General features: G+C 34.2%; 2 protein-coding genes across 17 annotated transcripts in view; one reads left to right on the top strand and one right to left on the bottom strand.

Annotated features, from left to right (window-relative positions):
* SUPT3H (SPT3 homolog, SAGA and STAGA complex component) overlaps positions 1-25,556 on the bottom strand; it is a 565,741-nt gene that overhangs the window by 534,297 nt on the left and 5,888 nt on the right. For 8 of the 10 annotated variants that reach the window (XR_010126711.1, XR_010126708.1, XR_010126710.1 and 5 more), the window contains exon 2: positions 18,571-18,671. Coding sequence is in view for 4 of the 10 variants with exons in the window: in XM_054490206.2 (XP_054346181.1) it covers positions 18,571-18,671 (101 nt within the window). In the remaining 6 variants the exon portion in view is untranslated. Of the gene's footprint in view, positions 1-18,570; positions 18,672-25,556 lie in introns of those variants that run through there. The other 2 variants (XR_010126712.1, XM_063666245.1) reach the window with 2 other exon arrangements.
* RUNX2 (RUNX family transcription factor 2) overlaps positions 1-25,556 on the top strand; it is a 347,192-nt gene that overhangs the window by 23,028 nt on the left and 298,608 nt on the right. The window lies entirely within an intron of this gene.

The raw sequence follows: 25,556 nt of genomic DNA on the forward strand, positions 1-25,556 counted from the left end.
GTACAGTGGTGCAATCTTGGCTCACTGCAACCTCCACCTCCCGGGTTCAAGCAATTCTCTTGCCTCTGCCTGACTAGCTGGGATTACAGGTGCAGGCCACCACGCCTGGCTAATTTTTGTATTTTTTTTAGTAGAGACCCAGTTTCACCATGTTGGTCAGGCTGGTCTCAAACTCGACCTCAGGTGATTCGCCCACCTTGGCCTCCCAAAGTGCTGGGATTATAGGCGTGAGCCATCATGCCAGGCCTCAATAAACATTTATTAAATGAATTAATGAATCAGTAGATGGAAGTGGATGGACAAATAAACAAGTGCCTAAACAAAAAGTAGGAGGACTTAGCAAAGGGACGTGGTAACAGCTAAAGAAATACTATATAAGAAAAGAACATGCCTTAAAAATAACTTTTATGGCTGAAGAGAGAGGTGGTACTCTATATAATTAAAAATTGAACACATTTTAAATAAAAATACCCCACAAATATGTGTGAGTTTACTATCAAAGAAAGAAGCTAAGACTAAAGAATTATTTACATGTATCATATTAAGATAAGTGAAATAATGGGATATCTGGCTAACATCTAAATTTAATTTATATTTAACACCTTAGAATTAAGAGATATAGTAAATTAAACTACAGTGAATAATTAAATTTCTTTAAAATGAATTCGATTTCACTGATATATATATGACTGTTAGGGAACAGTGTTCTGATTTTCTTTTTAAGATGTATTTCCTTCTTTCTCAAGTTACAAATGTAAAGTTCTGCAATTGTATTTAAAATCTTTTGGTGGTAGATGTGCACAAAAGAAATACCTCAACATAAATCACTATGGCACATAATGAACCCAAAAGGAATATCCATGTATCATTACAGGCAAGATGATAAGTTTGATAAAAACAAAATTTGACCTTTAATATATTTTTTACACTGGTTAATAAACATAAATGCAACAAGGCTTACATTCCATATATTTTTAAACTCCCCAGCATCCTTGGGGTCTGTCTGCAAAAGCAAGGGAGTATGCACATGACAGAGAAAAAAATTTTAAATAAAAGAAACATAATCCTGTGAGATTATTCCCTTTAAACAGAAGAGTGAAATCCAAATACTTTATTTTTCTACATCCAAAAAAGAACTTCGCAATTCTTTTTTTTTTAAAAAAAGACATATATTTCATTAAAACACTGTTTGTCTATTTATCAGAGAATAATTCTGTATTCACGTTGTAATTACTATTTTTAAAAAATACTACATGCCTACTGAAATAATGAAACAGAATGTCAGTATGGTTATCTGTGAATGAAAAAATTATTTCCCTCTTTAGTTCTAGAGATTCCAAAATCTCAAACAAATGCATTACTTTTACAATCAGAGAAAGTTTAAAGTTATATAAATAGGTATGTATGCATGTGTACACGTGTGGATATGTGGATATGTGTATGTATCCCTCTAAATGGCCTGCTTATGTCTAGCTTATAGTTTTTACATTAAAAGCAGAACCTTTCTCATTTCCATAGAAATGAGAAAAAAAGGGGTATACTTATATTATTTAATAATGAGGAAAATAAGTTTAAATCTAATATAACATAGCAGTTAAAAGTCTGACTCTGGAGTCAGAAAGACCAAATCTAATCCCAGTTCTACCACTGAATAGCTAGATGACTCTGGAAAGTTATTTAATTTCTATTAAAGAAATTCTAAATTCTAAAAAAAAATTATCTACCATTAGTTTTATCGTCTCCTCGTTTTCTTGATCTAAAATTTGGCAATAGCCAGGCACAGTGGCTCACGCCTGTAATCCCAGCACTTTGGGAGGCCGAGGTAGAAGGATCACTTGAGGTCTAGAGTTCGAGACCAGACTGACCAACACAGTGAAACCCCGTCTCTACTAAAAATACAAAAAAAAAAAAAGTTATCCAGGTATGGTGGCGCATGCCTGTAGTCCCAGCTACTCAGGAGGCTGAGACAGGAGAATCACTTGAATCCAGGAGGTGGAGGTTGCAGTGAGCCAAGATCCCACCACTGCACTCCAGCCTGGGTGACAAAGTAAAACTCCAACTCAAAAAAAAAAAAATATTGGCAATAATATCATTCAACTAACAAGGTGTTAAATGAAATAATATATAGGAAGATGTTAGTGCACATTACCTATTTAGTGATGGAAGTGATATTTCCTCTTCCCACAACTCTGTGTAACCAAAATTCCTATCTATCCTTCATGTTTCAGCTTAAATGAACTCTCTTTGAGAAGCTTTAGTTCCCCCATTACACTATTTCATAATACCCTGTACATTTTCCTTCAGAGTCCTTATCACAATTTATAATTATTTATTTCCACAAATGTATACACAGTTCATGGCACACCACATGTACTTAGTAAATGTTGAATAAATGAATTTATGAGTGGAAAGAGGTTTATAATCTTTCCACTGGTATCATTAAATTCTGTCTCTACATAATCGGTGGGATCCTGATTGTAAATGTTACTGCCTATAATACAAATGGGGTATTTAAATTTCAATTTAGTTCCTCTAGAGACAACTACACTAGAGGGGGAAAAAAGAATATCACTAGTATTTCAGTCTACTTCTACATATTTAAAGTCACAATTATGGAATCACAATAATTCTCTATATTTTGTCCCACAATCTTCCATTTAATGAGTCCACTAAAATAAGGATTAAGAAAAATGTTGGTTCTTTCTTGGCTTTCAGTTTACCTGCTGAGTTTTAAGTCACCATCTGCTACAACTATGATTAAATTAGCTACTTATTGATAAATCGGGGCACTAGAAGATGACATTATATAAAAGCACTGGTTTTCCAAGTATGGTCTCTGGATCACCAACATCAACATCACCTGGGAATTTATTTGAAAGGCAAATTGTTGAGTTCACCCTTGATTTACTCAATCAGAAAGGCTGGAGATGAGACCCAGCAGTTTTATGGTTCAGCAAGGCTCTCAGGTGATTCTAATGCACACTAAAGTTTGGGAACCATTGCACTGGAAGATTCATTTTTTTAAGTCATAGGTTGTTTCACTGGTTTTCATCAATTTGCTGCTCTTTATATTTCATCATTAAAATTACATTATTTCAATATAGTCTCTAAAATACTCTGAAGTCTGACAAACAGGTCATCTGTCAGAATACAAGAAAGGCAACCAAACAATGATTGCTTAACATACAATTCCATCCACTGCATAATCAGTTCATGTTGTCAATGTTCTCTTTTATTCAAAATTAATTCTTTTTACATCTCCTTTTAAATAAAAAGATCTTTGCTTCAGAAAAACGAATTTCAAGTAAAATTGGGAAGTGACTCAAATAAGCAATTACTGTTTTCAAAGGTTTTATTAGTCACAGGAAAAAAAATTACCAGAGCCAAAAATATAATTTAAAGTAGTATTGCCACTATACGTAAAGATACATACAATTAAGTCTAAAGTTTTTATACACAAAACTGTAAACTGCAAGAATACAGTTTACTACAAAAAAGTATTTCTGAGAAAGGAGAAATAAAATTGATATTTCTAATAGAATTAGAATGTAGCCCTGAGATTAAGGATTTTGTGTTTGTTTTATTCACTGCTATGTCTCCAGAGCCTAGAACGGTACATAGTACACAGTAGGCACCCACTTGGTATTTGTGAATGAATAAACAAAAAACATTTGTATATAATAATCTTCTAGATTAAATGTGGTCTGCCCAACAGGTGCTAGTCTAAAAACTATTTCAAGTACACAATAAAATACAAGGAATTTGCACCAGAATGTAAATCAATTACATTAGGTAATTTGTAATACACACCATTTAATTTCTGCTTTTATCACAAGAAAACTATTTCAACAAAGGAAGCAGGGAATTGGTTTACATTTTGGCTCAAGCTACTTTCTCACAGAAGACCAATAATAGTCACAAACTTGCTGAGTAACACTGCTTTAGACCAAATGTTGAGAGTACAAATGAGAGGGAAAAATTGGGCGATGAAAACTTCAAAGCAAATAATAATTTCTAAAAATAATTTCTGGCTGCTAAGATGTGGTCATAATCATATTACTATGCCTTTTAAAGGAAGCTTATAAAACACATAAAAACAACAAAAAATTTTAAGGATAAGCTCTTTTTGTCAGCTAAATGCCAGGTTCTAATCAGGAAATTTAAGATATCCCAGTAGTGTCTAAATGAATGAAGTCTTTACATTTTCAGACTGATTTATAATAGCTCAGGGGTCCCCAACCCCCAGTTCCAGTTCATGGCCTGTTGGGAACCAGGCTGCACAGCAAGAGCGAACATTACCACCTCAGCTCTACCTCATGTCAGATCAGTAGCAGCATTAGATTCTCCGACCCTATTGTGAACTGCACATGCGAAGGATCTAAGTTCTGCGCTCCTTGAGAATCTAATGCCTGATGATGTGAGGTGTAACAGTTGCATCCCAAAACCATACTCCTCATGTCCCCACCCCACCAACCCAGGTCTGTGGAAAAAAATGCCTTCCAGGAAACTGGTCCCTGGTGCCAAAATGGTTGAGGACCACTGTAATAGCTGGTCACAGAAACTAAGACACATACAAAAAAATTATGCTCTAAATTAGTGAAAACACTTCAAGTATACAACTCACTCATCACTTCGGCCACTCCCACAAAGACTGCCCTCCTACACTATACTAACCCATCAAGATCACAACTTCCTATGCATTCTACTAAATTCAACACCTACCAGGCATACTTACGTACCAGGCGCTGTAAAACATGAAATTTAAAACAATCCCCATAATCAAGGAGCTTATGGTGAGGAAGAGAGAAAAATAAAAAGATCACTGTAACATAGTAAAATGAGGACTTAAAAGAGTATTATAAGTTACCACAGCACACAGAAAGGAAACTGAGTGGAGATGTCAAAGAAGACTTCCAGGACGATGAGATTTCCAAGGTGATACTTGTATTTTCTGTTACATTTTCTGTTCCTCCAGCTCTCTTAATTACTACTTCTACTCTACCTAGTTTTATACGTCACTAAAATCTCCAATCCTTTCTCCCTCCCCATTTTTCTCCAAATTGATCAACTCCATACTTTCTATTCTATCCCTCCCAACCAGCCCAAACTTAGTGATCAGAACCTCCAACATCTCAAATTTCAATAGCTTTCTGCCACATCTGCCCTTCAAATACCTAAATTAACCCAATTATCTTTCTTTCCCAGCCCTATGCCCAGCTGCTGAGCACTTCGAAAAAGAGAAATACAGCCTGTTAGAGGCCTTATAAGCTGACTAAGCTCAGCTGAGTCATTGACAACTTAGGCAACAATTAGTATACTCCTAATTAGCTTTCTGTCCCTAATTTTACCGCTGACATAACAAACATTTACCACTCTCTTCAAACTCCCCTACCTCAAACCTTTGCCATCCCAACCAGCTGTCTTGCCTACTTCCTTAAAATGACATGAATGGTAATTAGACACAGCTGAAAATAAATATTACCTGAACTTTTTTATAAGCAAAAAAAGTGTATTGAACTACAGCAATCTAACTAAAAATCCTAACAGTATTTCATTGAGAAAAGAGTCAGTCCCAAAGGACTTACAAATAACCTTTGATCGTCTACCTGACAATTTCAGCCTTAGAAAATACAATAAAAAATCTGAACCAAGGAGTAAGCAAACCCCTCTCAAAATTATTATGTTTATGCACCAAAGATCAAGTAGTTTTTTTCAGAAAAGAAAGTGTATCAAGTTTTCCTAGTTTATGAACTCTTATTATAGATACAAATCTAATAAATTTGATTACTATACTGTTGTAGACTGGAAGCAACATTCAAAAGGAAAGAAGGTGAAACATTGCTGGAGTCTGGCATGACAGCAACAAAATTACCAGCCAAGGGGAGAGAAAACAAAAACTATAAAAATAAATCTATAAATTCAAACAAAATTACAGATTGGGACTATTTATCCTAGAAACAAAGTACATTTTATGCTTCTATGATTCACTAGGACATCACTGTATTACAAGTAGAGTACTATGGAGCAACTGTACCTAGTATTCTGTTTACAAGTAGTCATGAATGTTCATAATCTACTGTAGAAATAATTTCTTTAAAATAGAACCATTTGATCACTTAGATCATATATTTATGAAATAAAGAATACATTAAATAGCTTTATTCTTTATTATATTGCATAGATATCTACATATACAATTCTATTAGAATGCAGTTTTATATATCTATAAAAAAATTAAACTGGTCATTTATTTCCAGCTATGACTACCATTCAAAATTAAGACAATAACTGCATGATTTAAAATTGAGGGAATAGTTTGGCTGATTTTTACATACTGCAGTCACAGCACAATTCTACATTCTAGCAAGAAAAATATTAAAGAAAACTGAGAAGTTCTTCAGAGTCTCTAATAGTACAGTAGTTAACCAGCCCACTCATTAGTCGTTTTTACTGTTTCTCTCCAGCGTTGTTTCAAATAAACTTTCTAAATGTGAAATGATTTCATTAATCAACTTTAAAAGTAAAATGAATTGCACAGACCAATGTCTGAAATCTGAGTACACAGCAAAAAGCAGAAAAAGAAAAGAAAAATGAAACTACTTAAAATTTGCACTTAGAATTTGTTTTGGAACTTGATAAAATGATTCCTAAAAATTCATCTGGAAAAATAAAAATACGAAAAGAGTCAAAAATATTTTAAAAAGAAAAGTTATGCAGATGGATTTGAACTATAATACTAACTATTAAAACATATCAAGAAGCTATAATAACTAAAATAATGCAGTACTGGCAAAGGAATAGACTACTCAACGGAACAAAGCAGAAAAGTTTAAAATAATTTATTATCTGATAAAGGTAGTATTTCAATTCTGAGGAGAAATGAAGGCTTATATAATTTGAGATGGTAAGTACACTGGCAAATCAATTTGAAGAAAAATTATTCTAACTTAGAACCCTCCCTGACATCATAAAACAAAACAATGGATTAAATATTAAACCACAGAAACTAAAAACATGAAATGTAAGTGCATGAAGACATGTATCAAAATCAAGGGTAGGACATTCTGTCAAAGACAGAAGCAATAAGATATATAAGACTGATTAAACTATATGAGCAATGAAAACTCTTATTTTTTTTTTCTAATCACTATATACAAACCTTAAGGAAACCTCAAGATTTAGGGGCTGGCGGGGAAAACAGGGAAAATGCCAAATATAATCAACTAAAGGTCAGTGCCTTGAGTATATCAAAGGTCCTTAATAGGAAAAAAAAAAAAAACAGTAGAATTATACTAAGAATACAGACAAGCACAAAAGAAGAAATAAAAATGGCCAAAGTATTTTCAAGCTCAGTTGTCAAAGAAAAGCTGAAAAACAACGCAATATTTTTACTGTTAAAAATTGTCAGGGAAGATGGAGGGAGGTGCTCTCATAACTTGATAGAAATACGTTAGTTCAACTTTCCTGTAGGAAAAATTAGGAAGTTAGTATCAAAAAAGTCTTTAGACTCAAAAATTCCTCCATGACTTTCAAATAGTAGGTATCAAGATTCCATTATATCATTTTTAATAATAGTGGAAAAACTGGACATAACCTAATTACTTAACAGCAGGGGATTAAAAATAATATGATAGATATACACACAATGAAATAAAAAGATCTGATAACATAGTTGTTCACAATATAGTAGGTGAAAGGAAAAAAGGACAGTTACCAAAAAAGCACAGTAATGACTAAAAATTACTAGGAACATAATAAAAAATTAAGTCACACACAAATGTACACACCCCAAAGTGTATGCCTGGCTTGGAAAGGAATCATAGATGCTTTTATGATCTTCTTTTTTGCTTATCTGTGTGAGGATCTCATTACTTCTACTGCCGCTGCTAACTCATTCAGGGATTGTCTCAGTTTCCTTGGATAATAAGGGGCTTCACTGCATTTAAGGCTTCCTGATTTATTCAAACAGTAACTACACAAATGCACGCACACACACACACAGTCTCCTATATATTGCTATGCAGAGATCTCTAGACACATTTAAAAAAAGAAAAAAAAGGTTTTAGGCCAGGTGTGGTGGGTCACCCCTGTATTCCCAGTACTTTGGGAGGCTGAGGCAGAAGGATCGCTTCAGGCTACGGTTTATAGTGCAGCTTATAAAGATAATGCTGTGTATTTATCAACATGGAAAAAGTCCTGTGATATATATTAAGTAAAAACCCAAGTTACACAGTAGTAATTATGATATGGGCTTTTGGTATTTTTTAATTGTTTGTATGCATTGGAAAGAAACGGGAAAGATAAATACCAAAGCCTTAATAGCACTGAGGTTTTTTTGGAGACACTTTAGCCTGTCACCCAGGCTAAAGTGCAGTGGAGCGATCACAGGTCACTGCAGACTCAACCACTTGGGCTTAAGCAATCCTTCCACCTCAGCCTCCCAAGCATCAGGAGCCACAGGAGCATGCCAAAAGGCCTGGCTTTTTTTTTTTTTTTTTTTTAGAGATAGGGTACCACTGTGTTGCACAGACTGGTCTTAAACTCCTGGGCTCAAGCAATCCTCCTGCCTCAGCCTCCCAAAGTACTGGAATTACAGGCATGAGCCACCATGCCCAGCTCCAACAAGCACTTTAATTTAATTTAATAATTAAGGTGTTAATTATGAACTTTCTGTATTTTCTGATTTTTTCCTTTTCAGAAAATAATATAAACTGTCTGTATGAGGAAATATTAAAAATACTTCATTTATTATAGAATAAAATGTTGATATAACAGTTCCCCTACCCATAAAATTTCCAGGGTTTTTCACTGGGGGTGGGGGTTGTTCCTAAAATATAAAATCCACCAATACAGAAAGAAGTGAACCAAGATCTTGCAGCTCCAAAACTAGTCTTCTCCACTGTATCATGCTACCTTAATCACTCAGATGTAGCGTTTTCTTTGTATCAATTTGCCTTTTGAAATATTTATATTTAATTACAAATTCCAGATAAGTGAAGTTTTATTTCCATTAAAAATAAACATTAACTATGTTCACATACTTCTAAAGGATTAGAGATATATAAAAGACATTGATACGCACAAATTCTAAATTGGAAGAGGCAGAATAAAAAATACTATCGGTGCTTGACTTAGAAATGGGTTGTATTCCAAGTCTGAATGTTTGGAAAGTAATTCCAACCAAAAAGAGTGTTATTTTTGTTGAATAAATAAATATTAATTGATTGCCAGGCCAACCCCAAAAATTTAATTTCCCCCCGTTTCCCTATTAAACACACATTACTGACCAGTGTAATACAGGAATAGAGAGAAAGCCATGAAAGGCTAATAGGACTCTACCAGCCATGGCAAAAACTGGTTGTAACGTAGTTGGTTAAGACACAGAAACCTATGAAAGGTAAGAAGAAGAAAGCAGTCAAAGATAATAGATTAAGGATTAGTTCTCACTCCTCTTCTCTAGAAAAGTGGTTGTGTACTCTATTCTGTCACGGGAAAAAAATGTTATGCCAATTAGAAAACTTTCTAATGACTACAACAACATTTTTTTCAAAGGCATATGGTATTTCACAGCTAAGGTTTTTTTTAAAATCTACATAGATGTCCAAAAAAGATATATTTGCAAAAGATGGCATACTCATCTGAATATACATTTTTGATATATTTTAGTATATTAAAAACACACATACATATACACACATATATGTTAATATATGTTAACATCTTAAAACACATCAAAATATATCAATTCTCATTTCTTTTTTTTTCTTTTTTTGAGACAGAATCTCACTCTGTCACCCAGGCCGGAGTGCAGTGGCGCAATCTCAGCTCACTGCAACTTCCACCCACCAGGATCAAGCGATTCTCCTGCCTCAGCCTCCTAAGTAGCTGGGATTAAAGGCGTGTGCCACCACGCCTGGCTAATGTTTATTTTTTTTTTTAATAGAGACAGGGTTTCACCATGGTGGCCAGGCTGGTCTCGAACTCCTGACTGACCTCAAGTGATCTGCCCACCTCAGCGTCCCAAAGTGCTGGGATTATAGGCGTGAGCCACCTCGCCTGGCCCAATTCTCATTTCTTTGGCTGTAATGTAAAAGTGTCCATCAGTCTCACATCTAGAGATAATCAAAACTGTGCTTTGGTAAACTTAACTATCATGGGACTTCAGAACCAGCAAAAAGTCAAAATCAACAAAATTTATTCCTCTATATTAAGAATTCACTACTCTTTTCTAAAATTACACTCACCTTTTTTAATTTACAGAATTTACTGTAACGAGGCAAATCAATATATAATCATAGGCATCAAATATTAATTTCCTATCTAAAACTACTAACCACTCTCTGATATATTTTTAGTAATGAAGAATCCATTTTTTTTTTTTTTTTGAGACGGAGTCTCACTCTGTCACTCAGGCTGGAGTGCAGTGGCACGATCTCAGCTCACTGCAAGCTCCGCCTCCTGCGTTCATGCCATTCTCCAGCCTCGGCCTCCCGAGTAGCTGGGACTACAGGCACCTGCCACCACGCCTGGCTAATATTTTTGTATTTTTAGTAGAGACGGGGTTTCACCATGTTAGCCAGGATGGTCTCAATCTCCTGACCTTGTGATCCGCCTGCCTCGGCCTCCCAAAGTGCTCGGATTATAGGCGTGAGTCACCGTGCCCGGTCAAGAATCCATTTTTATCTAGTACCTTTTTTATTTTTTATTTTTTGAGACAGTCTCACTCTGTTACCCAAGCTGGAGAACAGTGGCAGGATCATGGTTCACTGCAGCCCTAACCTCCTAGGTGCAAATGATCCTCCTGCCTCAGCCTCCCAAGTAGCTGGGACTACAGGGCCCAGATAACTGCTTTTAATTTTATTTTCTGTAGAGACAGCGTCTCAAGTATGTTGCCCGGGCTAGTCTCAAAACTCCTGGCCTCAAGAGATCCCCCGACTTCAGCCCCTCAAAGTGCTGGGATTACAGACACGAGCCACCACACCCGGTCCCCCTTTTCTAAAGATTAATTTTGAAGCTGGTACATTTAAACTAACAAGTTTTCAAAATCTCACCATAATAAAAATAATGAATTGACAGAATACTACATAACATTGCTAATTTTACAGCTACCAGAAATTTTGTAAATCTAGCTACATAAAAATGAGAACCTAAAACTCACAATGACATTACATATTCAATTACACATGCTGACATGATAATCAAGTGTAATACATTCAGAGCTACAGTCATAGCATTTTTCAGAAAGACTAAGAGTATATATATATATATAAATACATTCACAAAAGAACATTTTTAAGAAACTGAACATTTATTATTCATACTTTCTAAAAAATGGAACATAAATGTAATATTAAACTTCTCAATCAAATCTGACTTGCCAAAGTAGCCAAAAATTAACATCTTCAAAGCTATAAAGAACTGTGGGACAATGACAACTTAAAAAAGAGACAGGAAAAAAGTAATCAATGACTGTGTTAAAATCAAATATAAAAACAGGTTATAACATGTAAAATGTATTTTTCCCAATCTCAATAAAAATGTAACACATGCAACCCAGAAAAGAAGCATTCTATAAATAATTTGTATTTACTATATTTCTTCTGTGCTGCCCAATATGGTAGCTATTTGCTAAGTTTATGGCTAAACTTAAATTAAATAAAATCTACAATTCAGTTGCTCAGCTGCCTGGCTTCTTTAATACACTCAATAGGTACACGTGGCTAGTGGCTATCACACCGGACAAAAAGGAAATAAAATTTCTATCACTGTGGAAAGTTCTACAGCATGCTATAATGTAGACAAATCCTTTCTTCTCTATAATTATGAAATTCTTCACATTAAATTGCAAATATTTCCCCCTACACTTGAATTACTTTTTATAAACTCCTTAATCAGTATGTTGATGATAATATTTATTTTTTAAAAAGATAGTGGTAACAACAGCACAATGTTTATCATCTGCCAGGAACTATACTATGTGTTTTAATTCAATCATCTCATTTAATCTTCGTACTAACCCTGTGAGGTAGATACAAGTTCACAATCTCTTATCTGAAATATGTATTGCAGAATAAAAAGTTTTCAGATTTTTGAAAGTTAATACTGTACATAAATCACATAATACTTTCAGCAGAGTCTAGAGAAGCATTCAGGAACATGGTGAAACGTAAGACTATTCACTCTAAAAATAAAAAAAAGACTATAAATAGCTATGTATCAATTATAGCCTGGATCTACCATCAGATTAGTTCAGAACAGGGATTACCACTCTCCAGTGTGATAATCAGGAATTATACTGCAATTTTAGGCTGATGGATCTGTGAATTTTTACCTATTTTTCTCCATATAACTAAGGATTTTCATCACAAAACTACTCAAATAACTTCATCTACCTGAATTTCAAGAATTCATTTCTATAAGTAAGCAAGACACTTTTTTCCCTGGTAATTACACATATAATCCTAAACTGAAAGTTCTAGTTATTACCTTCTCATGAGAGAACTGATAGTAATATTTAAATAAAAACATCAATTATTTTATGTAGCCACATTTATAAAATAACATTTTTTAACACAAGCACTTAATTTCACTGGATCTAGAAACTTAAACATTTCCTATTTCATTTCTGAAAGGAAAAAAGACTTTCCATTATGCGGTGTTTTTATGTTCTCAATCTGCTTTTATATATATTCTCACTTTCAGGAAATCTGCCTTTATACATATTCTCACTTACATTACAATTTGAAAATAGTCCTAATTACTATTATAGTTATAAACTAAAGTATATCTTAAAATATCCCAAACAGATGCATTTCACAAAAAGTAAATGGATAAGTTTACCACATATTTTAGTGTAATTTAAATATTAGGAATTAAGATCAATTATTATTTAACAGTGATAAAACACAAAAGTAGGATAGACATTTAAATATTCAAATAATATGGCCATATTTATATCCAAAATTATGAAATAACACAAATACGAGCATCTAATAAGGAGTATATAGTAAGTATATAATTTCTATGAAAAAATTATACTTTCTTTTGGTTACTGATATGCCCTTGCTGAAAAAGATCTGTTGTTAGATATAAGAAACTGCAACAAATGCTATGACAATATAAAAATGACAGGCTGGGCACAGAGGCTTATGCTTCTAACCCCAACACTTTGGGAGGCCAAGGTGGGAGGATCACTTGAGCCCAGAAGTTCAAGACCAGCCTGAGCAACATGGCAAAATCCTGCCTCTACAAAACAACACAAAAATCAGCCAGGTGTGGTGGCCCACCCCTGTAGTTCCAGCTACTTGTTGAGGCAGGAGGATCACCTGGACCTTGTTACTAATAACTGAGCAATCAACTGAAAAAACATTTAGCTTTCACATTTTATTTCATTATAGCACAGTAGTCACACATAAACTGTTGAAAGTTATTTATAAACTAAATTTTGTAAATCAAAATAAAAAGTTTATTAACTGAAATGTAGTTTAGCGTAAGTGTCTACAGCACGGAATCTGGAGTCAGACTTCCTGGCATTAATCCAGAATTTGCCACTGACTATAGGATAATATTTGGTGAGTTACTCAACCTTTGTGTCTCTATTCTTTCATCTATAAAAGGGGAATAATAGCATCTACCCTCACAGGGTTGTGTGAGGATGAAATGAAATGGCATATGGAAGTACTCAAGAGAGCGCCTGGTACACAGCATGCTCTATACAAGCATTCATTATTATCACTGATATTATTAAAGCACCCTTGGAATTATAGTATGTTCGTACTTTTTACCTTCAGGAGTTTTTCTTTCTCCCAGTTTCCTGTAAAACTTAAATGAACCAGGGAAACAATATTTGAAGGAAGCCTGTGTTAGCTTAAAAACCCATCTACTAAAAATTCAGAGACTATACATATCAGGGCTCTCTAAAGTCAGATGAAGGGGGCACACATTCTTTCACAGCTCATATCTTCATAATACTTAAAAAATAGTCAAATGATACCATTTCACATATAAAACAAAGCTCTAGTATACTGCAGCAATGAATAAATGGTCATTGCTATTTATCCCAAACACTCTCAGGAGAAGAAGCAAATCTTACTGAGAAAATTATTAGTTCAGTTTTGGACATTCTAAATTTGAGGTGCTCACAGAACACTTAACAGACATTCCAGGAAGCGCGCAGAACTACAGACCTAAACGTAGGTAGCTTATCCTCAGAAGAGTTCCTCATTCCCTCCTTTGTACTACCATGGAATTTTTCGCATCCTATTTCATTACAAATATTTGTCTCCTTCTCTACTGCTAGAGTATATGCCTCTTGAAGGCATTCAGTTCCTGCCATCTAATAAGGACTCAGTGAATGACTTTTAGCTGGGCACAGTGGCACATGCCTGTAGTCCAAGCTACTCGGGAGACAGGGGCAGGAGGGTCACTTGTGCCTAGGAGTTTGAAACCAGCCTGGGCAACATAGAGACCCCATCTCAAAAATACAAAGGTAATTTTTTAAAATGCAAAAATTCCAGAACTGTACAATTTTAAAAATGTATTTTATTGTATATAAGAAAATTCTGATTAAAATTTTTTTAATTTGTGGATGTTAGATAAGGATGAAATTTTCATTTGGAAGAATTCTTACAATATAAAAGTAACATGTAAACAAGATTTTTTCAATGTTATTGCTATTTATCCCAAAAACTCCCAATTTTTAAAAACATGGTAACATTATAATTACTAAGCACTACTGAGCTGTGAAATCTGGCATCATTACCACCAGGCCTGTAACTCTGAAAAAGTACATGACAAGGCAAGAAATATATAAATGGGTAAAGTAAGGAAGAACTCAGTGAAGATTCTCAAAGTGCATTTAAATTAATTAAAATTCTTAAGAAGTTTGTTAAAATACCTGTAATGTGAACTGAAAAGATTTCACTTTCAAATTTACAGGCTGCTTGAGTTCAATAACCTAAAAATGAAAAACCTCTGGACCATTCCAATACAGGTTATTCAAAGGAGCTGTGATAAAGAGCATATAGCAAATGCACTCAGTTATATGCAGTAGGTAAGGCACAACTGCTATCATCCCAACCCACTAACACTTGTTAGACTACTAATCCTTTCCTTTGAAATCTGTAAGAAGGGGCCGGGTGCGGTGGCTGAAGCCTGTAATCCCAGCACTTTGGGAGGCCAAAGCAGGTGGATCACTTGAAGTCAGGAGTTCAAGACCAGCCTGGCCAACATGGTGAAACCCCATCTCTACTAAAAATACAAAAATCAGCCTGGCATGGTAGCGCATGCCTGTATTCCCATCTACTTGGGAGGCTGAGGCAGGAAAATCACTTGAGGCCGGGAGGCGGAGGTTGCAGTGAGCAGAGATCAGGCAACTGCACTCCAGCACCTGAGCAACAAAGCTAGATTCCTTTCAAAAAAAACAACAACAACGCAACTTCTGTTAAGAATGCTTCACTGGTGGTATTTATCACCCAAATTCAAAATATGGTAAGTTCTTCAAGGCTCTAATACTAGGACAGATTGGTTGCCAGTTCTAGATTTAATAGCAGATCATGACTATTTCATTTGTGCTTGACAACCAGATAACTTTCAGTGAAACCATTCCCCAGAAATGACGCTACAATATTGTTACTTATTTAGAGACCAGGGAGCCAAAAGAACAACAACTCATTAATAGTGAATGGATGGGGAAGACAGCAGCAGAGGATTGAAAAGTAGCAATATAAACAGGCTTAGAACTATGAACAGCAGCAGTAAAGTAGGGATTCACAGAATGAAATTACTGTAACACAAAATAAACATAGCAGCATAAGTCCACACTTTCTCATTTGAAATATACATAAGCAAGAATTAAATGTATAATGAGTCTAATTTTATACAATCAAAAGCCTAAAAATCTTATAACAATAGAAATACCGGTAAACTTAAAAAGATTCTCCCAATTTTGGCCCTATTTCCCTGTTCTATAAAGAAATTCCTAAGGGGGAAAAAAATAACTTCAGACTACAAATGATGAACGTAACTATTAGGAGTGGCCTCTCTATGAGGTCTGAAATAGAAGGAAAATGTACATTTCTTCCAGAGCTGTAGCCAACAATAACTTTTGCATTCCGAATTCAGCTTAGGTACATTGGTTGGGAAGATGTTTGCAAAAGTATTTAATAAGAAAGTGCTGAATTTAGCCTTTATTTTTTCTCAGTTTTTTTTTAAAATGGCCCAAGGTCCGTCAAATGCACTAAATAGAAGCTCTCCTAAGTATAAATAACAGAAGAATATAATACTCTACAGCTTTTAATTTAATTTTTAATTTTTGTGGGAACATAGTTTGGTTTTTTTAATATTTTATTTTTAATTTTGGTAGGTACATAGGTTTTTTTAATTTTTATTTTTAATTTTTGTAGCCTTCTTCTTAAAGGCAACTGTCTTTTACAGATCAGAGATTATCACACCTTTTCTGTAAAAGACCATATAGTAAATATTGTCAGCTTTACAGGCCATATAGTCTCTGTCGCAAATACTCAACTCTGGCACAGAGCATGAACGCTTCAATAGACAACAGATAGATGAATAAGCCTGGGTATGGTACAGTAAAAAGTTATTTACAAAAACAGCAGGCAGCAAGTCCATGGCCATAGTTTGTTGACTTCTGCTATAGGACATCTGTTTTTAACTTTACTAACAAGTATATTGTTTTAATAAATACCATAAATTTTGAAATAAGATGTCTGGGATTTGCTTTAAAATACTTCATTTTTTTTTTAAAAAAGGAGAGTAGGGAGAAAGGTTAAATAAGACTGGAAAAACACAATTATTGTTAAAGCCAGATTATGGATATATAGGTTTCATTACACTATAAGTTTGAAAATTCCCAAATTAAAAGTTTTAAAAATACAAAGTAAATCAATGAACCAGCTCTACAGAAAATGAATTTTTTCACCTTATTCTAAACCTTTTAAAACATGCTTAGTGTTTTTAAACATAATTAACATAATACAACATAAAATATTCTTAATATAAAGCCACTAAACTGTAATGAAAAAAATTAAACTAATCCACAAAAATGTATATAAGCATAAACTCTTATAATTTTCCATAATTTAAAATATAGGCTCACTTCATACAGTTGCTAAATATGTCAAATTTATTGGCATCTCATCTGAAAGGCATAATCAATTTTTGGCTTTAGAATATTTTTATAAGAAATATATTATTTACATTAACATATAATAGGTTTACTACTTTTCAAGTTAATGCATAAATTTCTTTCTTTTTAAATTCTAAGTAATTCTGGCCAACATGGCGAAACCCTGTCTCTACTAAAAATACAAAAATTAGCTGGGTGTGGTGGCACACCTCTGTAATCTCAGCTACTTGGGAGGCTGAGGCGGGAAAATCGCTTCAACCCAGGAAGTGAAGGTTGCAGTGAGCCAAGACTGTGCCACTGCACTACAGCCTGGGCAACAGAGTGAGACTGTCTCAAAAAAAAAAAAATTTTTAATAATAAATTTTAAGTAATAAATATTAATAGATATAACCCTCATAAACAAATATTCGTCAGGATCTTCAATGATTAAAAGTATAAAAGGATCCTAAGGCCAAAAAGTTTGAGAGCTCCTGAACTAAATGTTTTTAATGTTGTATAAAGTAAGTTCATCATGCAATTATAAGACATATGCCCAAACTCATTTTACCCTTTAACAGTAATCATCACATAGTGACGTTAATTCAACTATGAAGGCTATCAATTTAGCCACAAGAGGAAGACACTTAAACCTTCAACAGATATATTCTTTTAAACTACCTGTTAAGTCATGAATAATGTATCCACAGGAAAAGAAGAGCACTATAATATGTTGTCCCCCACCTTATACAGACAAAATTGTCTCCTGAACCAATATAATGAAAAACTACTATATGTCAACAGACATTTCTAATAAATATGCTACCTCTTATCAAATCAAGAGATGTAGTTTCACTTAATGCAAGACACCAGAAATCAAGCTGAACAGAGCCTTAAGAAATCTTAATGACTCTGCAATTTCCCAAAGATTGAATACATCTGTTTTTTAAATGCTCTAAGTTTTTCTCCAATGCTCTGAAACACAGTGATTTCAAATGTTATCAAAACTAAAAACTAATTTAAATTAGGCTTATTGAATTATTACAACAGTTGAGAAAAACTAAGAACTTCCATGTGAAAACATTTCAACTGTCCAAGAACATAATCAGTTTCAAAATTTCCTAAATCTATAAACTAGAATAGAAACAAACAATACATAACACAGACTCAGGCAAATAATAATTAGAGCAAATGTGTCCACCTGATTACTCATTCTATCATTTATAAAGATGAACCAATACTCATTTTTCAAATACAGTACCACTGTAGCATTTTTAACCAATTTTGCCTCTACATATGGCAATGTAAAATGTTACCACAGTATTTCATTTTTACTTGATTAATAACAAATTATTTCCAAGTTAAGTTTTATAAATGTTATGTCTATTGTCTTTCAACATGAATAAATTTAAAATAGTAATAGCAATAGCATGCAGGGACATACTTACATCATACTCTGTAATTCTGTTGCAAAACTTATAGACTTCCCTGTACTCCTTCCACTACTTGAAGTTGCAGTAGACATTGGACTAGCTGCCGTATTATTCATCTAAATAAAAAGGAGAAATTAAGCTTACAAAATGTACCTAGCTATAAGTAAATGCAAAAAAAAAAAGCAAATACAAATTACTTCAAAAAGTAGAGAAAATTTAAATTTCTGATTTGTTTTGCATAAAACTGATTCACTTATACTTAATGTTCTTTATTAAAACAAAATAGCAAGGTGGAAAAAAACTAGTCAAGTAAGATGTCAGCCAATTACTCACTTCAGTGATAAATACTTCAGCACCTATTTTACAACAGGTAATGTAAAAACAGTATTTATTAACATATTTTACTAGAGCTCATTGGTTTCCAAAATGTGCTTCAGGGAGCCCTATGGTTCATCAGCAATGCTTCAGGGCATTCCAGATGGACCCCAAGCACAACACACCCCCAGTTTCATTCAGGCCACGGAACAACCCTGATTTTTCTAGTTGATATATGAAGGTTCCAAGTAAGATCTCATTTAAAGAAACAATTCCACAGCTGAAAGATACAAAATTAGAAAACTATAGCATAATCTAAATCCTATTTGAACAAAAGCCTAAAATACAAATAATAATGTCAATCAGTAGATCAAAAGCATTGATATTTTATAATCCTATGGGTAAATAACTTACTCAATTTAAAATATGACATTTTTCCCAATAAAATTAAGGTGATGCATAATGATAGAGCGGGTGCCAATCCTAATGTACGACATTTTATTTAATGCATTAAAAAAATTAGCAAGATTTAGTCAAAGTAACATTAAAATAATGTCATGAAAGTAAGTAAACCCTCATCTATTATACTATTATACTGGAAGTGCTCAATAAACATTAGTTATTATTTCATATGCTTGCATAAACTTTGCAAAGCTGTAATTTTCCTCAAAATATTTTTTGCAGTTTCTAAAGAAGAATGTAAGATATTTAGAACATATGATAAAGCAGTGCACAGGACTTTTAGTAAACTAAGAGGGCAGGTTCTGGAGTCAGACTGCCTAGATTTGAATCCCAGCTCCGCTCCTTTGCTAAGACTTTGGGCAAGATACCTAACTTCTCTGTGCTTCAGTTTCCTCATCTGTAAATGGCAATGATAATCTCACCTTCTTAGGGCTGTTGTGAGAATTAAATGAATACATACAAAAATATAGAGCAGTACTGATAACACACAGTGAATACACAATAAATGTTAGCTATTATAATAAACAGACCTTAAGAACTCCCTCTTCCGTTAAAGGGGAAAGTTAAAGAAGAAAAAAGAATTCCCCTCCTTTATCTGCTAAAAACTTTTATATAAATTTAGATGTATTACCCTTTTTTCACAATCACACAAGTTTTTAAAACTTAAAGATTTTTACTAAAAGAACTCTATGCAACTAAACAAATACTAAGTAGCTTCTTTGTAAGTTGAGTTTTCACTGATGACACCAACTACTAGTCACTTGGGCTCAAAATCTCAGTCACTACCTTTGACTCCTTCTCCTGCACCCTACAATTTGTAAGAAGTCAAGTAAATTCTACTTTCTGTATGTTCTCACATCCTTCCCCTCTTGTCCTACTGCTATGGCCTTCTAAAAACTCTTAGCTACATCTTCTATCTCCATCTCAGTTCATTCTCCATACTGTTGCCAAATTTATCTTCTTAATATATCTTTCTAATCTAACCACTCCTGTGGGTAATGATAAAATTCATAAAGGGAACCTAAACCAGGGTCACTTACCAAGAGCTGCGATGGAAGGGCTGGGCCCCACAAAAGAAGGTTGGGGAAAAAAAAGCTACTACAAATCACTGATGGAGACAGGCCTTATTTGAAGCTTTTGAGAAGGTGACAGGACAAAGATCTAAGGCAAGCAGCACACTAGCTAGGTGACTAGGTTTGGAATATCCCAATATCCCTCTGGTCTAGTCTGAGGGCCCTAACAGCCAGGCCAAAACCACTATACCAAGAAGGCAAGAGCACAAAAAGCGAAGGAAAACAAAAACGTTCCACTTAAACTGAGCCTGAAAACCAAAATTCTAAAACACATGAAGAACGTAATGCTAAGAAAGACCATCGCTTTTTTTTAAGCCTAAATTTGTGCCATTGTTTAAAAAGACTTTTGGAATAAGTACTTTTCTCTACAAATAACACAGGAAAAGAAACAACCATTTGAGACTCGGATTAAAAAAAAAAAAAATCACAAGTCCAAGACTGGGGGAAAATAGGAAACCAAGGACTTCCCTAAATAGTCCTGCAGAATTGGGACAAAATGCGAAAAAAGGGAGCCTGGATTTCTCAAAGACCTCAGGAAATGTTCCCTTGTTGTCCCAATAGAAGGCTGACAGAGCTATCTTGGAGAACATGTTAAACTCAAAGAGTAAGTGGTAACCCCAGCCTCCAGAAAGTTATGATTTGAGTTGACTTGTCTGATTTGACAGACATGCCATTCCATGGGATTATCCTATAGTCAAATGTCCTGAGACATTGCTGGAGCAATCTGCTCCTTTTTCATTTTCAAATCCAGTCACCAAACCTAGTTTATTATAACCATGATCATCCTTTCACAGTCAAGTCAATTTTTATATCAAACAGGTGAATAACATTTTTCTTGACATGATGAGCTGATAGGTCATTAGACACTTTAAAATAATTATTTCCCATACCCACATTCTGTTTGATGATTTAGATAATTAACTTCTTTTGACATTAACTCATTTACACATCAAAGTCCTATCATTCCAATGCTCTATTTCCTTTCTTCTAGACATTAAAAAAGAAATGTCTGTTAAAAGCAGAAGCACTCAAGTCAATTTTCACTAATAAATACAGTTACTGTGGAACTGAAAACCTACTGTAATCTTCTCAATGGGTTAATGTCCTGCAGTTGTTTCAGCTTTCAATTGAAAATGCATCTGTTTGCCATATTTTACAAAATGAATTCAGATGTGCAGATTGGGACCTAGATTATTTCAACATGCCAGAGTTTAAATATGAACCCAAGGAATAAGTTCATATCTGATTAATAGTATTTAAAACTGATCATTAAGCTAATAGCTAATACTATAACACACCTGTAAAACTGTGTTCCAGAGAAGAAAAATTGGCATTTACCTTATAATTTAAAATGAAGGAATTTAAGGATACACCCCTTTCCTCAGAAAATATTGCTATCCAAAAAAAAGTTTTAATTGTGGTGAAGTTAATCATAAAAAGTGAGTTCAGCAAAATGCACTGAACATGCTACTGGGTTTCTAGTTAGATCTCATATTTTGGGGGACTAAATGACCACAGAAGAAATACCATGAAACATCTTTAAGCTTAAAAGACCTCGAATTGTTGAGAACCTTATTACTAGTTTCTGCACCCTCCAAACATCATCAAAATCTGGACTGTGAAAACTATCAGTCAATCCATTAATTAAAAGAGAAGTTTTAATCTTTTCTTCTATATTGCTGAAGAAAACTATTTCAGCAGACCTATGTACTGATTTTGAGCATCTACAGAGTCTCAATTCTATTGATAACCTGAACATCCCACATAATATAAATAAATAGAAAACTTTTATAATTAGAACATTTTTATTTTCATAAAATTCCAAAGGCAGGAAGCAATTATGGTTAAGCCAACACTATTATACACTGCATTTTAGTTTTGTTGTTTAAAAAAAATATCAGGTTACATCATGATCTAAATTTCTTCTGATGTGAAAAATAATACCAAATGGTCAATCACTGAGAATGCAAAAAATTAAAAATTAAATACATAAAATATCTATAAAAACTTCTAGACCTAGTGTTTAGAATAACACAAAGGTAATCTCAATATATTAATATATGCCCCATTTTAAGTGGACTTTGGAAGGTATTAAAAAGCCTGGTTTATAAACTTATCTCAAATCAGTCCCACCTGACCTCCCCAGCCTCATTTTCTACAGCAGTCAAATCAAACTTCACTATCTCCAGAACCATTCCATGTTCTTTTGAACCTTTACCCCTACAGTTCTCTCTACTTGCAATACCTTTTGAAACAATACAGTATCTCTCAACCTATCCAAACTCTACTGACCTAAGCCCATCTCCAAGAAACCTTCCCAGATATGTAAACAAAAGAAATTCTTTCTCTGACATCTAATTATTTTAGTTTATATTAGTTTAATATTAAATTACTTTAGTGCATACTAATTATTTTAGTTGAATAAGCCTCTGTCCCACAGAGAATCTCTCCCCTAGCTATGGACAGTTGACATCATCTTCTACTTCCAGAGAAATAAAAAGCTATCATTTAGTCATTCCCTCCACTCTCCTCCACCAAAGACAGTGTATCATATCCTCCCTTAATTCCCTCCTCTTATAATAAAGACACCCTCTTATTTAAGGCCAACACCACCAGTGCTTTGGATTCTTCATATCTAAGTATTTACGGGGCACCTATTACAGGCCAAACACCGTTCTAAGAGGTAGGGATATAGTAGTGACTAAGTCAGACAAAAAGAAATACATTATAATGCAAGAGACAAGCACATAAACAAATATAATTTGAGGAAATAACAAATACTATGAAATAAAAAAACAAGTTGATTTCAACTAGGAGGTGGCATTTAATATAAGATCTGGGAGACAGCTCTGGAGAACTTCCCAACAGAAAGAACAGCAAAGTACCAAAATCCTGTGGCCAGTGTGGCTAGAAAGATATGAACACAGGGGTAGCAAGAGGGCAGATCTTATAAAGCCTTTAGGCCACAAGAGTTTACATTTCACTCGAGCGTAATGTGAAGCTATTAGAGAATTTTGAAAAGGGAAGTTACTTGAAATGTTTTAGGTTTAAAAAGATAACTCCAACAGCTGGGAGAATATACTATATGGAAGCAAGAGTGCAATCAAGAAGACCAGTCAGGAAGTTATTGAGGTTGTGCAGACAAGAGATGACAGTGGCTTGAATTAGTTTAACAAGTGGAGATCACGAGAAGTGGTCAGATTTCTGGAATACATTTTGAAAGCAGAACTGATTTGCTGATGGATTACACGTGGGGTGTGAGAGAAGCGCAGTCTAGGATGACTGAATTCTGGAGCCTTAGAAACTGGTTGAATGGTGGTGCCATTTACTGAGATCCAGAAGACTGGGAAAGAAAAAAAAACAGTTCAGTTGGGTCTATGTTAAGTTTGAGACAACTATTAGACATTCAAGTGGAGATTTTAAAAACCTGCAGAAGCTTTGTGAAAGATGTTGTAAAGCAGAAAACTGAAATAAAAGCCATGGTCACAAGATTTTTGTTAAGAAGGATAATTAATCAATATAATAGAACTTTGTATAAGGACATAAGGATCAACTAATCTCATAAGTTCAGTTTCTCCGTCAGGAATAATTTATCTCACAGGATTCCATATAATGGGCACTAAAAAAAATCTGAATTGAAAATATCAAAACACCCTGTAAACATGAAAACTACCCCCATCCTTTCTCTCTAGATGATAAACAGCTAAAACTGTGCAGCATTACATATCCTACCTGAGCATCTTTTTGGACAGACATAGGAGCCCAGTGATAGACTGCTCTGAGACACAGGAGTTTCTAGCATATCCTCCTTCTTTAGTCTCACATTAAGTTTCTATTCCATATGCTTTCATATCCAGTACTCTCACAGAAAAATTGAGTTTAAAAAAAAATTTCTTTGCAAAAACAGTCCCTAAAGTGCACTGCAAATGTGCCTATCAGATTATCCTTAAGCCCTGACAAATGGCACATAACACACTTACTTTTCCAACATTAAAACACTGTTGTTTTTGCACAAACTTAATTAAAGAGTTACTTAATGGTTAACTTTTGAGATATGTGGAAGATTTTGGCAGCAATTATACTCCTAACAGTAAGAGGTAAGTGTATTTGACAAACATGTCAAAAAAAAAGCAGCTCCCTTAAAAATCAAGACTCTCTTCCAGTCTAGAGTCACATTTCAGAAATATTAAAGCTTATGAGAATTCTGCATTAAACATAAACAATTTACAAAATATCTGATGTGTTTAAAAACAGCTTTATGTGACCAAAAAGAAAAAGGACTGGGGGATTTACTGTACGCATGTAAAAAATAGAGGAATTTGGAGTTTATAAAGGGTGCTTCACCAGTATTAGCTCACTTTTTTTTTTTTTTCACAATTACCCTACAAGACAAGTATTCTCCCTCTACCAATGAGGAAACTAAGACTGGCTGAAGGTCACAAATCCAATAAACAACAGGCTTTGATCCCAGATAGCAGATAACCTGAAATGTTCAGGCCATTTAGATATACTATGTTTTAATAACAATCCTCTCATTTTAGTGCTTTAGTTTTTTCATTAGTAAAAGATCTCTATCTCCTAAAACACTAAAATATTGTGAAATTACTGAAAAGTTGTAAACACAGCAGTCAGGGGACTTACATGGTCATTAAGTTATCTTGGAGACTGATGACTTTAAACACTCAGTTAAGAAATTCTTTGTTTGAAAGAAAATCTTAGGTAGATGGATAAGCAACTATAACAGACAAATATATATGCAAATTGGTGGGAGGGAACCAAAGACATCTGAGCAGACTTCAGAACTACAGTTTGAAAATCACTAATTTCCTCCAAATCCCTCATTTTTCAGGTGAGGAACTGAAGTCCAGAGGGGTTTCTTGAACTGCCCAAGGACACACTACTATTTAGTGATACAAGCTGGGACTAAAACTGAGGTCCCCCGACACCTGGTCCAGAGTTCTTTCTACTATACATCAAAGAATATACAAATAAAAGTTTATCATAACTAACCCAAAAGGCCTCCACAATGTGTATGTCACAGTGAACTGTGTTATGAAATATTAATATCTGCCTATGCCAAACCACAATGGGAGCAGTAAAGAGCTAGGCTCTGGAGTTAAATTATAGGCTCTAACACTTACACATGACCTT

The sequence above is a fragment of the Pongo pygmaeus genome, chromosome 5, assembly GCF_028885625.2.
Source record: "Pongo pygmaeus isolate AG05252 chromosome 5, NHGRI_mPonPyg2-v2.0_pri, whole genome shotgun sequence".
NCBI lineage: Eukaryota > Metazoa > Chordata > Mammalia > Primates > Hominidae > Pongo > Pongo pygmaeus.